The 12,161-nt window shown below is 50.9% G+C and overlaps 1 protein-coding gene across 5 annotated transcripts in view; it reads left to right on the forward strand.

Annotated features, from left to right (window-relative positions):
- The window catches only part of WHRN (whirlin), an 84,944-nt gene that overhangs the window by 20,591 nt on the left and 52,192 nt on the right, over positions 1 to 12,161 (forward strand). For all 5 annotated transcript variants that reach the window (XM_053564797.1, XM_053564760.1, XM_053564768.1 and 2 more), the window contains exon 2: positions 3,669 to 3,887. In XM_053564797.1, coding sequence (XP_053420772.1) covers positions 3,669 to 3,887 — 219 coding nt within the window. The remainder of the gene's footprint in view (positions 1 to 3,668; positions 3,888 to 12,161) is intronic.

The following is a 12,161-nucleotide window of genomic DNA, read 5'->3' on the forward strand; positions in this document are numbered from 1 at the left end:
TTTTTCTTCAGTTTTGCCAGAAAAAAATAAAGTGGCAGAGGAGTATTCAAAGGGTCTTGTTCTCCAAGACCCATGGAAAGCTCACATTCATGCCCAAATAGCCAAAATCACAGGTAACGGAATGCTCTTATGATGAAGAAACTGAGGCATGGGGAGGCAAGGGCTTGCCCAGCGCTGCCCCGTGTGCTGGGCTGTGCCTCTCATACCCACACCTGTCTGTCCCTTCCCAGCTCGAGGTTTCAGGGACCCCCTCTGCAAAGCCTCGGGGGCAGCAGCATGTGGGAGACTCAGTGACCTGCCGGGGCCTCTCCGGCGCTGGCTCTCCGTGGTGTTCTCATCAAAAGCATTAACCTCCTCTTGCTCTCAAGGTTGCTGCTTGCCTATTTATAGAACTGACCAAGAGGATTCTAGTATTGCCAGCAATAAAGAATACAAATGATGCTCTGCACATTATTCTTTCCCCCAGGTTTTTGGGTTTTTGTTTTGTTTTTTGTAACTCTTTGGATAGTGCTTTTCTGCGGTGTGATTCTGCCTTCTCCATGCAGACGCTCTGGGGGAGAGGCGGCAGGGGCAGTGTTGTTTGCTGAGTTCCTACTGTGTGCCAAGGCTCTGGATTTCATGCACATGCCTAATTTAACCCATTCTACCCCGGGGAGGTGGGTGTCATCCTTCAGTTCACACATGCTGCTTTGTGAGCGGAAGTAGCTGCCCAGGGACTCTCGGATCACACGCAGGAGTGCGGTCAGTCCCATTCTGCCTGACCCCACAATCCATGGGGTTGCACCTCTCTGTTCCTGACTCTCCCACAACCTTCCAAATTAGATGTGGCTTCAGGAGAACGCCTGTGGATGTGATGGGGTTTGGGGGGAAGGGGAAGGAGGGGGAAGAGTACTTACTCGCTTTCTCAATCAGACCAGTCTTTTCTTAGGACCTACTGTGTGACAGGTTATTATACCTTTTCTCTTACCAGGCACAAGTATCATAGGGACCTACTGTGGACCTCCCTTGTTTCTCACCATGCTACAAGCATAATAAGGACCTACTGTGTGTCAGGCAATGCCTTTTCTGTTACCAGGCTTACGTATCATGGGGACATACTGTGTGTCAGACAATGCAGGCACAAGTGTCATGAGGACCTACTGTGCACCAGGTGATGGCTTGTTTTTCACCAGGCTGCACGCATCATGAGGATATGATGCTTTATGTCCTGTCGCCTGAGCACACAGTCAGTCCTGGTGGATGAATGATGGGGCATGATCTCAGCATGTCTAAGAGGGAGCAGAGCAGGAGGCAGGCCAGTTGGAGCAGCATCAGAGCAGTGAGCTGCACCCTGTGGAAGAGGGAATGGGAAGAGGGGCTGGGAAGATGTGAGGGGACACAGAGGACAGGTGGCCTCCGAGGCTTCTGCTCACACCACCTGTACCCCAGGACCCACACTCCACTTTGTTCTTGCAGAAGTCCACTTGGTCCCAGGCTTGCTCCATTCTGCATCAACCTAACAGAAATTTGACTTTCCCGACTATTCTGTCACAGGAGCGAATGCTAAAAGAAGATTGCAAATCTTTCTGGGCTCATCTTCTCAAAAGTCTTTTTTAAAGGCAGAATTTTGGAAAGCTGCCTTCCTCTCACTGTCCCTCCACTAGGACTAGTATTGAGTTGGGAATGGTGGGCCCGGGCACTTCCTGGCTCACTCTTCCTCCTCTGGGAGAGATTAGATGTCAGAGTCACCTCTTCTTGCAGGCCCTGTCCAGCCAGGGCTCTCCACCATCTTTGAAAGCTCAGCTCTTTGTCCAGTTCATCTGTTGGAGGTATTGGGGCCTCAGTAGAACTGAGTATGTGGCAAGTTGTCAAAAGTTCTGGAGAGAAAGAGCTAAGTGTTCCCCACCTTCTTCGGGTGTTCTTTTTTTCTGATGTTGAAAGCAGCGTACCCTCACTGTAGAACATTTGGAAAATATTGGGACACAGGAAGAGCAAAATAATAGTCACCTGTCATCCTCCCCCCAGAGAGAAGCACTGCTAGGATCTCGGGTATTGCTTCTCAATTTTGTTTTGTTTCATTTTTCCTGTATGATTTTTCTCTCAACTGAGTCCCTACAGTATGACATGATTTATAATCTTTTAACCCCACATTACAAATATCTCACACTTCCATGGCATCACAAACTCTTTGTCAACATGATTTCAGTGCAGCATAACATTTCAGTATGCAGGGATACCATCCTTTATTCACACAGCCAGTCAGCTGCCGCTGCCATAGCAGAATACCAGGGTTTGGGTGGCTTACCCAACAGAAATCTGGTTTCTCACAGTTCTGGAGGCTGGAAGTCTGAGATCAGGGTGCCATCGAGGTGCTGGTGGCCTGCTTCCAGGCCGGCAGACTGCTACCTTCTTGCTGTGTTCTCATGTGGAGGAAAGGCCTGAACTCTTCATGCAGAGACCACATGACCTCATCTAACTCTTAATTTTCTTCCAACGGCCACATCTCCAAAGTAGCATCATGTTAAGGCCGCGGCTTCTACATAAATCTTTAGTTTCTAACACGGGACTTGTTTGCTGTGAATCCTACAGCTAAGTAACTATCTCCCTGAATAAGCATCTTCATCTCAGCTGCAGGTGCCTTGGGGGAAAGCAATATGGTGGATCTCAGCTTGCACCCCAGGGCTAGAGCTTGGGCTTACCTCTCCACGTGGTGGTTCCATTCACAGACTGGAAAATGTCCAGTCAAGATGGTGCCTACCATCAAAATCAGCTACTATGGGAAAGGGATTTCTTAATCGCTGCGTGGGCAGGTGACTTCCCTCCATTTCCTCATCTGAGTAACAAGATCCCTCCCCACCAGGATTGGGTTCCGGGAGGATTCCATGAGATAATGCGGCCCAGGTGCAGAGCAGAGGGCCTGACACGTACAGGTCCTTTATAAATGTCGAGCTATCATTACTGTTTGTATCTCTTGACTATCTTGTCTGGTATTGTATCGGGGTCGGCAAAACCACACCTGGGTTCAGTGATTCACAGGAAAGGCTCATGGGATTTAGCATACGGGAACACAGAGCAAAACAAGCCCAGGAAAAGGCTCACTGACCAAAGTCCAGAGGAAACCAGGCACAGACTTCCAAGGGTCCTCTCTCTGTGAGTCATACAGGACTCGCTCAATTCCTCCAACATCAAGGTGTGACAATGTGTGTGAAACACTGTCCAGCAGGGAGCCCATTAGAGACCACCCCAAGTTTTTAGAAGGGGCTGGTCACATAGACGCCGCCTACCTGGGCTCACCCTCCAGACTCCAGAAGGAAGGCAGGTGTTCAGCATAAACCACACTGTTTGCACAGTTTAAATACAGAGAGCCACACTTACCATGGTGAGGACACTCCCCAAGTCCAAGTTCCCAGATACCAGCCAGAGGCCAGCCTTGCAAGCAGGCCTGCAGTGGTAACCACTTTCCACACAAGTAGCCTAAGAGAGCATAGTTCTTACATTTGGACCACTTCATGAAGGCAGTAGGACAGGACAATGTCCTTGTTTCCATAGGACAAACTGAGGGTTTTAAAAGGAAAGAATTTAGGAGCTGGCTTAAGAGGCATCCTGAGAGGAAGGGAGAGCTGGGTAATGGAAAGGTGTTCCTCATCCCCCACCTTTTCTCTAACCTGTGTGTCCCCCTCTCTCTCTAGGCTCTGAAGGGTTCCAAGAAGCTGGTGCTGTCCGTATACTCAACAGGGCGCATCCCCGGGGGCTATGTCACCAACCACATCTACACCTGGGTGGACCCGCAGGGCCGGAGCATCTCCCCGCCCTCGGGCCTGCCCCAGACCCACGGCAGTGCCCTGAGGCAGCAGGAGGGTGGCCAGAGGAGCACCCTGCACCTCCTGCAAGGCGGGGATGAGAAAAAGGTGAGCAGGACGTGGGAAGGAGGCTGGCTCCTGAGACACACCCAGAAGAGTGAAGCTTCTATCAGGCTGGAAGAAGGTCCTGTGTTCTATGGGGGCTCTGCCTCAAGTCCTCACTGAAGGGTCTTTATTGTTTTTTTCTCTTTCTTTTCTTTGTGACCTGTGCAGTGTATATTATGATATAAGCTAAGCTGCCGCAGTGAAAGAACCCAAATGTAATTTAAATGGGAGGGATCCTTTCTCTCTCACGTAGCAGTCTAGTCTGGGGGGACAGCTGTGCCCTAGGACCTTCTCATCTACATCCCTTCCAGCTTCCATCCCCTAAGGTGTTACTCCCTTCTGATGGTTGAAGCTGGGCCATAGCAGGCCCCCATTCTAGCCCCCAGGAAAGGAGAAGAGAGAAAGCTCAGGGCACTTCTTCAAATTAGAAATAATTGAACTTCCCATTGATCCTGTCCAGCTACACGGCCGCATGCAGCTGCCAGTGCTCCCTGTTCCCCAGGGAACCTTTTGCAATGTGGATCTTGGGTTATAAGCAACAGAAACCATACCTGGCCATTCAATAAAGCTGGAATTTACTGGAAGGATACAGGTAGTCCCAGAATTGAAGCTGAGAAGCTCAGGGTGCCCCACCATTCTTTTCTCTGTGTCCTTCCCTGAAGATTCCTATTCCAGGGAGGGAGCACCTCCTGGGCTGGTGGGGACTCCTGGGCACTTTGATTGATGGACATACCAAGATTGTAGCTGGTGAGGGATAGTTGCCCAAGGCACTGTGGGATGTTGTAACCTAAAGAAACAGACAAGGGCATCAATGGATGTCTCCCATGGAGCCCTTTTTACCCCAGACCTAGACTGTTCCTTAAAAATCAAAAAGACTGAGATGGTCCCCTGATGTTTTAGTCTCCTTTCTGGGTGCTGTCTGCATTGCATCCCTTGAATGCTCCTGGAACCAGGAATGTAGCTCCTCTAGACAGCTGTCTGGTTTTAGGACCTGGATGCCAACAGCCAGGAGGCCACACAGCTTGGGGCTCCGGGCCAAATGCTTTCCCTCTGGAGACTGTTTCTCAGCTCTCCTTTTCCTATTGATAAGACTATAAAGTTCATTTAATGTGTTTTGTGTTCTTTGCTCAAACATCAACATGCAGGACACTGCAGAGATCAGAGTGGCTTCTGTCCCAGGTACGAGCAGCAGCGGGTAGCTCTTGGTATGCGCTGCCACAGCAGCCACCTGGCCTTCAAGGTTGCCAGGGCTGGGTGGGCTCTCACTTCCCCTCCCCACCAACGAATGTTTCTCTCTGGCAATTTTGAGAGATGCTGTCTGTAGCATTAAGTCATGTTCAAGGGCAGCCTTCAGTGTTGGGCAGGAAACGTGCTTTATCTTTTCCTGGAGCACCTTTCCTGAGCATGAGCTTTACAGTAGAGATTCTCATTGATTGACAGCTCTCACGGCATCTTCCTAAGTCCTCAGAGCTGCCCTGCAGTGGGTGTCATTGTCCCCATTTTACGGATGAGGAATCTGAGACTGAGCACTGTGGCCACCGGGACCCATTCACCAAGTCAGCCAGTGTTTCCTGAGCACCTGCGGTGTGCCCGATGACGCCACAGGAAGTGGGAATAAAGTAGAGGCAAGAGAGATGCCCTGCTCTGGGGAAGCTTCCAGTGAGTCTGGAGGTGGTGGGGAGAGGGCGACAACAATCCAGAAATGAGTGTGAACGAGCAAGGTAACTCAGATGGTGAAAAATCATGGAAATGAAATCAAAAGTGGGAAGGGAGTGACAGGGTGGGAGGGACTGCTTTGGACAAGGTGGGCCAGGACAGCCTCTCCGAGGAGATGGCTTCTGAGCTGAGACCTAGAGAGGGAGAAGGAGCCATCATGTACCATTTCAGAACTGAAAAGCCAAGTAGCAAGGACAGCACATGCAAAGGCCCTGAGGTAGGCCTGAGGCCAGCAGCTTCAAAGACATCTTGCGTGTTGACTCTCTGCTGGAGTTGAGTGGGCCAGAGGGTTGGTGGCACATAAGGTGCTCTCTGGGAGTCTTGGAGCAACTTAGATAAGAATGCAGAGGGCAGAAAGAATGATGCTCCAGGGAGGACACATATACCAAAGGAGGCAGGACGCACCCTGAACCACGCTAGAGAGAGGCCTTCCCAGAGCCCGCAGCTCTGCACTGAAGCGTCGTCTACTCTCCCCCCGCTCCTCTTCTTACTCACCTAACACAGAAACCTCCATTTCCCTACTGGAAAGCAGGATGTGCTAATGTCTCTAGAGCCCTTGCACTGATCCCGGGCCTGGGGCCAGGTGGACTCAGATTCTGTTCTTTACAGCGGCATGGTCCCATCATCTGATATTCCAGAAAGCTGCGACCAGACTCTTGGTCTCTCCAGGTGCAAAAATCCTAAATGTAACCTTCACATGGGTGCATCTCTAAGGTAGTGGGTTCTCAGGGCAATGATGAGGTGAAAATCACAGGTGTAGCCAAATTACCCTTGGCAACCGTTATGCTGTCCACTGAATTTGGTTTTAGTTTTGCAGCCCTTTCCAGAAATGACCTTCTCTGTGCTGCAGAGTGAGAACCATCCTGTGAGGCTGAAGGCAGGAGCAGAGGCAAGAACATGGGAATCAGACCTGTCTGCTCTCAGATGGCCGTCAGGCCCTGAGAGTGAATGGGGCAGGTGCAGACCGCTCATCGTCACAGCTTCCCTCCCACTCTGTGCTAACCCTCAGCTTCTATAGTGATAACAAATCAGAATCGATCTGTCAGGGGGTTAAATGGGATGGCATCAGTGTGGCAGGGAGGGCAAAACTGCCTGGGTCCTGATCTTAGTTCTGCCACTTGCCAGCTGTGTAACCTTAGACAAGCTGCATACCTGTCTGAGCCTAAGTTTCCTATTCTGTGAAATGGACACACTAGTAGGCCCACTTTCCTCACCACTATGTAGGCTCTGTGGTGGTAAGGAGCTTGGTTTTGAGCCCTAATACATTCTTAGTGCCTGGAAGAGCATAGAAGCTCAGTGAGTATTTATTACATGAATGACTAAAACATTGTCCTAAAACATAGCAGAGTCTTGATAAATGTTTGCCACATTGGAATCAAAGTTCTGTTTGATCAGACCCACTCACATATGCTGTTCTTTGCCAAGTTGCAGAGAATGTGTGTGACCTCTGAACAGCTGCCATGGTCATACCCTTGGGGAAGGTGACACTCATCCTGATTAGCAGGTCGCTGGCCCTTGAACCTTGGGGTTCTCACCTGGTTAACTAGGCCTGACAGGGTGTAACAAAACATTTCTGTTGCTTTGAGTCCCACCTTGGCCCTCCCATCTTGACAAGACTGAGAAATAATTTAGGGGCAAGGTGGTGGATTTGAAGTTTTCTGAGTTTTTTTTTTTAAATTGTGGTAAAACACATTTAACCTTAAATTTACCATCTGAACTATTTTTTAAGTATACTGTTCAGTATTGTTAAGGCCTTCATATTGCTGTGCAACCAATCCCAGACCTCTTTTCATTGTGTAAAACTAAAATCCTTTAAACAGCAATTCCCCATCCCCGCAACCCCAGTTTCGTCTAACCACATTCTACTTTCTGTTTCTGTTAATTGGACCACTGTAGGCCCTTCATATAAATATAATCACACCATGGTTGTCCTTCTGTGACTGGCTTATTTCACTTAGCATAATGTCTTCAAGGTTCATCCATGTCATAGCTTTTGCCAGAATTTCCTTCCTTTTTAAGGCTGAATTATATGCCCTGTAGACTGTCATGGTGATTTTGGGCTGTTACAACAGAATATCACAGACTGGGTGGTCCCAGAGGCTGGGAAGTCCAAGGTCAAGGTGCCAGTATATTTGGTGTCTGTGAAGGGCCTCTTCCTAGTTCCTAGATGTGGACTCTGCTGGTGGAAGGAGTTGGGGGGGGGGTCTCAGTGAAGCTTGTTTATAAGGAAATTAAGCTCATTTCTGAGGGGCTACACCTTCATGACCTCATCACCACCCAAACCCCCACCTCCAAATTCCATTACATCGGGGATTAGGTTTCAACATAGGAATTTGTGGCAGGGACACATTCAGTCTGTAGCACAGGTATATACCACATTTAGCTCATCCATTCATCCAAGTTTACAATTTGGGTTGTATCCACCTTTTGTGTATTGTAAAAGATGCTGCTATGAATATGGGTGTATAAATATGTCTTTGGCACCCTGCTTTCCATTCTTTTAAGTATATAAACTCACACATACACATACACACTCATAAGTGGAATTGCTGGATTATATGATAATTCTATTTTTAATTTTTTCAGGAACCACCATACTGTTTTCCATAGCGGCTACACCATTTTACATTCCCAACAGTATCCAAAGGTTCCACCTTCTCCACATCCTGGCCTATACTTCCTATTCTCTGGTTTTTGGATAGTAGCCACGCCAATGGGTGTGAAGTATACAAGTTTTTTCCTGACCAGTCTTCACGATGCCTGTGATCCTTACAGGTGGCCGCCTAAGGTTCCGTGGCTAGTCAGAAAGGGGGGCGACTGGGCCCCCAGCTGTACATGCCCCATGCAGGTTGCACAATTCTCATTTTACCAATGGGGAAACTGAAGATCGGAGAAACATTGGGGCCTGCCCCAAGGGTGCCCAAGAGTGAAGGGCAGAACCAGGACATGCCCCCAGGCCTGGGAGAGGCAGCATGCAATGCTGGTTAAATGCTGCACTCTGCAGGCAGGCAGGGAGGGCTGCCCACTGTGTGAACCTCAGGGAGGGGTGAGACTCAGTTTCCCAATCTGGAAAATGGGCATAACAGAAACCACTGAGGAGGAAAAAGGATTAAATAAGATGATGTGTGTAGAGTGTGTAGAGTGCTGACTGTAGTATACCATATAATTCAAGGGAAGGAGAAGCGAAAATTAAGCTTGGAACACTCTGTAACTATAAGAAAACACGTGTGATATAACATCTCGGTAACACCTTGGTGATAAGGGCATGAGGAAGGGATTCGGCTCTGGTTAATATGAGAGTACGTGAGACAAGAACATCAGTGCTTGGCAGTCTCCACACCTGTGGTGCAAATAGCCACGGATTACATCTCTAAGCAGATGCAGGAGAGGTTAGTCCAGGTTTGTTCATTCGTTTTTTCTTTCACAGACCCGCTCACTCTGACTTCCGCTCTTCCTGCTCGGAGGGTGTCTGCCTGGCACCTTCTACGAAGACTCCTAAGGCTGCTCCTCTCCTACTAAGACTTCTCTGAGATGGCTTCTCTCCTACTAAAACTATTTCTTTCTCTCTCCCTCTCTCTTGCTAAGACAAATAGCCCCCGGGCACCTAAGGGGAGTTGATCCCGAGCGAGGAAGCACAGTGGTCCGTGTGCAGACAGTTTCAGGGCCGGGGCCGGAACCTGGTGTCTTGGCTCTGATGAGGCCCTGGGTCGGGGCCAGCGACCTGGCCAGTCCCGGGCCCCGACAGCTGGGCACAGCCCCTGGGATGTAGGAAATACCGAACTCGTTTACTGACTAATTCAGTGAGTTAGTATTATATTAATACTGTTAGTGACAGTGGTGGGCCAGGCTGCCTCTTGCAGTTTCATTTGCTTTCCCACAGATGAATTCTCTTTCATGCCAAACGCTGGTTGAATTTCCAGCAAGTGATTGAGGCAGATTACCCTGTGGTTGATAGAACTGTTATTACAGTTCTGTAATAAAGACTCAATTTTATTCCAATGTAAAGAATTTACAGGGAGGTGGCAGGGAGGCGGGGAGGTTTGTTTTCATCTTTAGTATTCAGAGGGGCCTGCTGCAGACAGCTGCTGCCATCTGTGTGTTCCTGGGCTGGCTGCAACGACGCCCAAGCTCCCAGCTCTGTCCTAAAGCTCGGAGGGACTCGGGGAGGGGCAGGATTGACTGCAGTTGGCCCTGGGGGCTGGCGCGTTAGTGTGTTTTTTCCGTGCCCTGCAGGGGCAGAATGAAGGAGGGATCTGTCCTGCCGAGCATGGCAGGGGTGGCAGGGGTTGCAGGTGGGAGCTGCCTACTCTGCCCTCAGCCAGCCTCCCTGCCCTCCCCTGTCCATCCCTGACCCCCATCTGAAGGTGCCTCCCCTCTCCTGGGGGATCTCTAGTTGTTGCTTTCTCTCCTGCTGCCTGTGCCCAGGAGTCTTCCTGCTAGCCACATCTGAACCTGTCACTGTCCCCTTATAGCCCAGTCTTCTTGGCCTGGCTCCCTGCCACCCCCCAGGCTAGTCTCAGCCCTTCCCACCCCCCACTTCACCACCCTGGGCATTCGGCCCCTCCTGATGTCTCCATGCCCCCTCGGTCCCATGTCTGTGTTCAGTGCTGCTCACGCTCTCTCCTCTCTCCCTGGCTGCCCACTCAGCCTTCAAGGCTCCATGGTCACATTTCTGGGAACCTCCACATTCCCAGGAATGTACCCAGAGACTAAGACTTGTCTGAATGAGGTTTATAGGAGAGCGCTTGTGGTCGGTGAAGATGTTTTCCTCCTCCTTCTCCTCCTCCTCCCTAGAACCTGTGAGCAGGGACCTTACTGGCAAAGTGGACATTGCAAATGGGATTAGGTGACTGTCTTGAGATGAGGGATTATATTGGATTCCCTGGTGGGCCCAGTGTCATCCCTGGGGTCCTTAAAAGAGGGAGGCAGGAGGATTGGGTTCAGAGAAGAGATGTGATGAAAGCAGAGAAAGGTTGATTGAAGATGCTGGGCGTGGGTTTGGAGGTGGAGGATGGGGCCCTGAGCCAAGGAATGCAGGCAGCCTCTGGGAGCTAGAAGAGGCCAGGAAATGGTTCTCCCCAGACCCCCAGAGGGATGCAGCCTTGTCTGCCCACTTTACAGTTTGATCTCAGAACTGTCAGATCACAACTGTGTGTTTCTCTGAGGACCCGGCTTTGTGGTGATTTGTTACAGCAGCAGCAGTGCCCTGGGAGTCAATGCTGGCAAAAGAAGTGGGGGACCTAGGAGTGACCCGAGAGAAGGGTAGGCTGTGATGCCATCACCACAAAGGTCTCAGAAGGTCCCATGAGGATCTCTGGAGCTGGGATGGCCCTGCAGAGTTGACGTCAGTGGAAGAGGCAGGGGTCAGCTTCTGCTGACCCCATCGGTAGACAGAATAGGACCTGCTCCCAGGGAGGAGTGTGACCTTGGGTGAGGGGCTTCCATGGCCTGGGGCAGTTTCCAGGGAGGGCCTCCCTGCCCTGCGGGAGGAGCACCTTGGTCCTGGGGGGGGGGGAGCACAGCAGCACTCCTACATTCCTCTCAGCGTCCTCTGACCACCCAGCCACATCCCGGGCCTCTCAAGGGACCCAGTCAGATTCTTCTCTGACTCCGTGTGCAGCACAAGGCTCAGCAGGGGCTCGGCACTGGGCGAGCAAGTGGATGGAACCCAGCCCTACAGTGTACCCCCACAGCCTGTCCCTGCCTTCCAGCAGCCCACGTGCGCCATCTCCCTGGAGGGAGGCCTCATGGTGATTTCCAGCACCTGGGGAAGCTCAGCCTCGTGGCTTTCCTGGGGTGCCACCCTGAAGATAATGATATCCTCCATTTTGAGGGCTTCCTCTGTGCAAGGCAACATCTTGTGTGTGACTCGTTCATCCCCCGCAGCAGTCCAACAAAGTGGGCATCACTAATCACCCCACTTTCCAGTTTAGGAAACTGAGGCACAGGGAAGCAAAGCAACTTGCCCAGGGTTATGCACTTAGCAAGTCACCAATCCAGCGCACAGCCTGTATACACAACCGCCACGCAGGGTCACCTCCCAAACACACACGGACCTGCGTGTGGCAGAGGACTACGTGGGCTTTGAGCCCAGGTCACCTCAAGCCTGTTCAAGCCTTAGTAGTTGTTCCCAAGTTAGCCCTATCTCAGGGCTAGTAGTTGTTTCCAAGTTAGAGCTCATGTCCACAGAGCCTGCTGTTCCCAGGACATCTGTCTCTAAGGGGGACCTTGTGTGAGTCCTCTGCCCACGGCCCAGAGTTGGGTGGGCCTTGTAGGTACCTCTCCTACCCTGTGGTCATCCTGTTTGGGGAGCAAGGCCCACCCCACTGAGCAGTGCCCACCTGGCGCTGTCCTGCAAGATAGGCCCCTCTCACACACCACAGAACCCTCTGTGTTAGAACTATACACTGTAGAGTCGCTGTCTGTCAGGCTCTTTCCTGACATCAGTCTGAATACAATAGCAGCAAAACTACTTTTGCTCCCAAGAGGGAGAGAAGCAGAGGTGGCAGAACCCAGGTCTGACTTGGCCATGAACCAGCTGTGACTGTGTGGTGTTGTCCA

This window comes from Nycticebus coucang, chromosome 2, assembly GCF_027406575.1.
Source record: "Nycticebus coucang isolate mNycCou1 chromosome 2, mNycCou1.pri, whole genome shotgun sequence".
Classification (NCBI taxonomy): domain Eukaryota; kingdom Metazoa; phylum Chordata; class Mammalia; order Primates; family Lorisidae; genus Nycticebus; species Nycticebus coucang.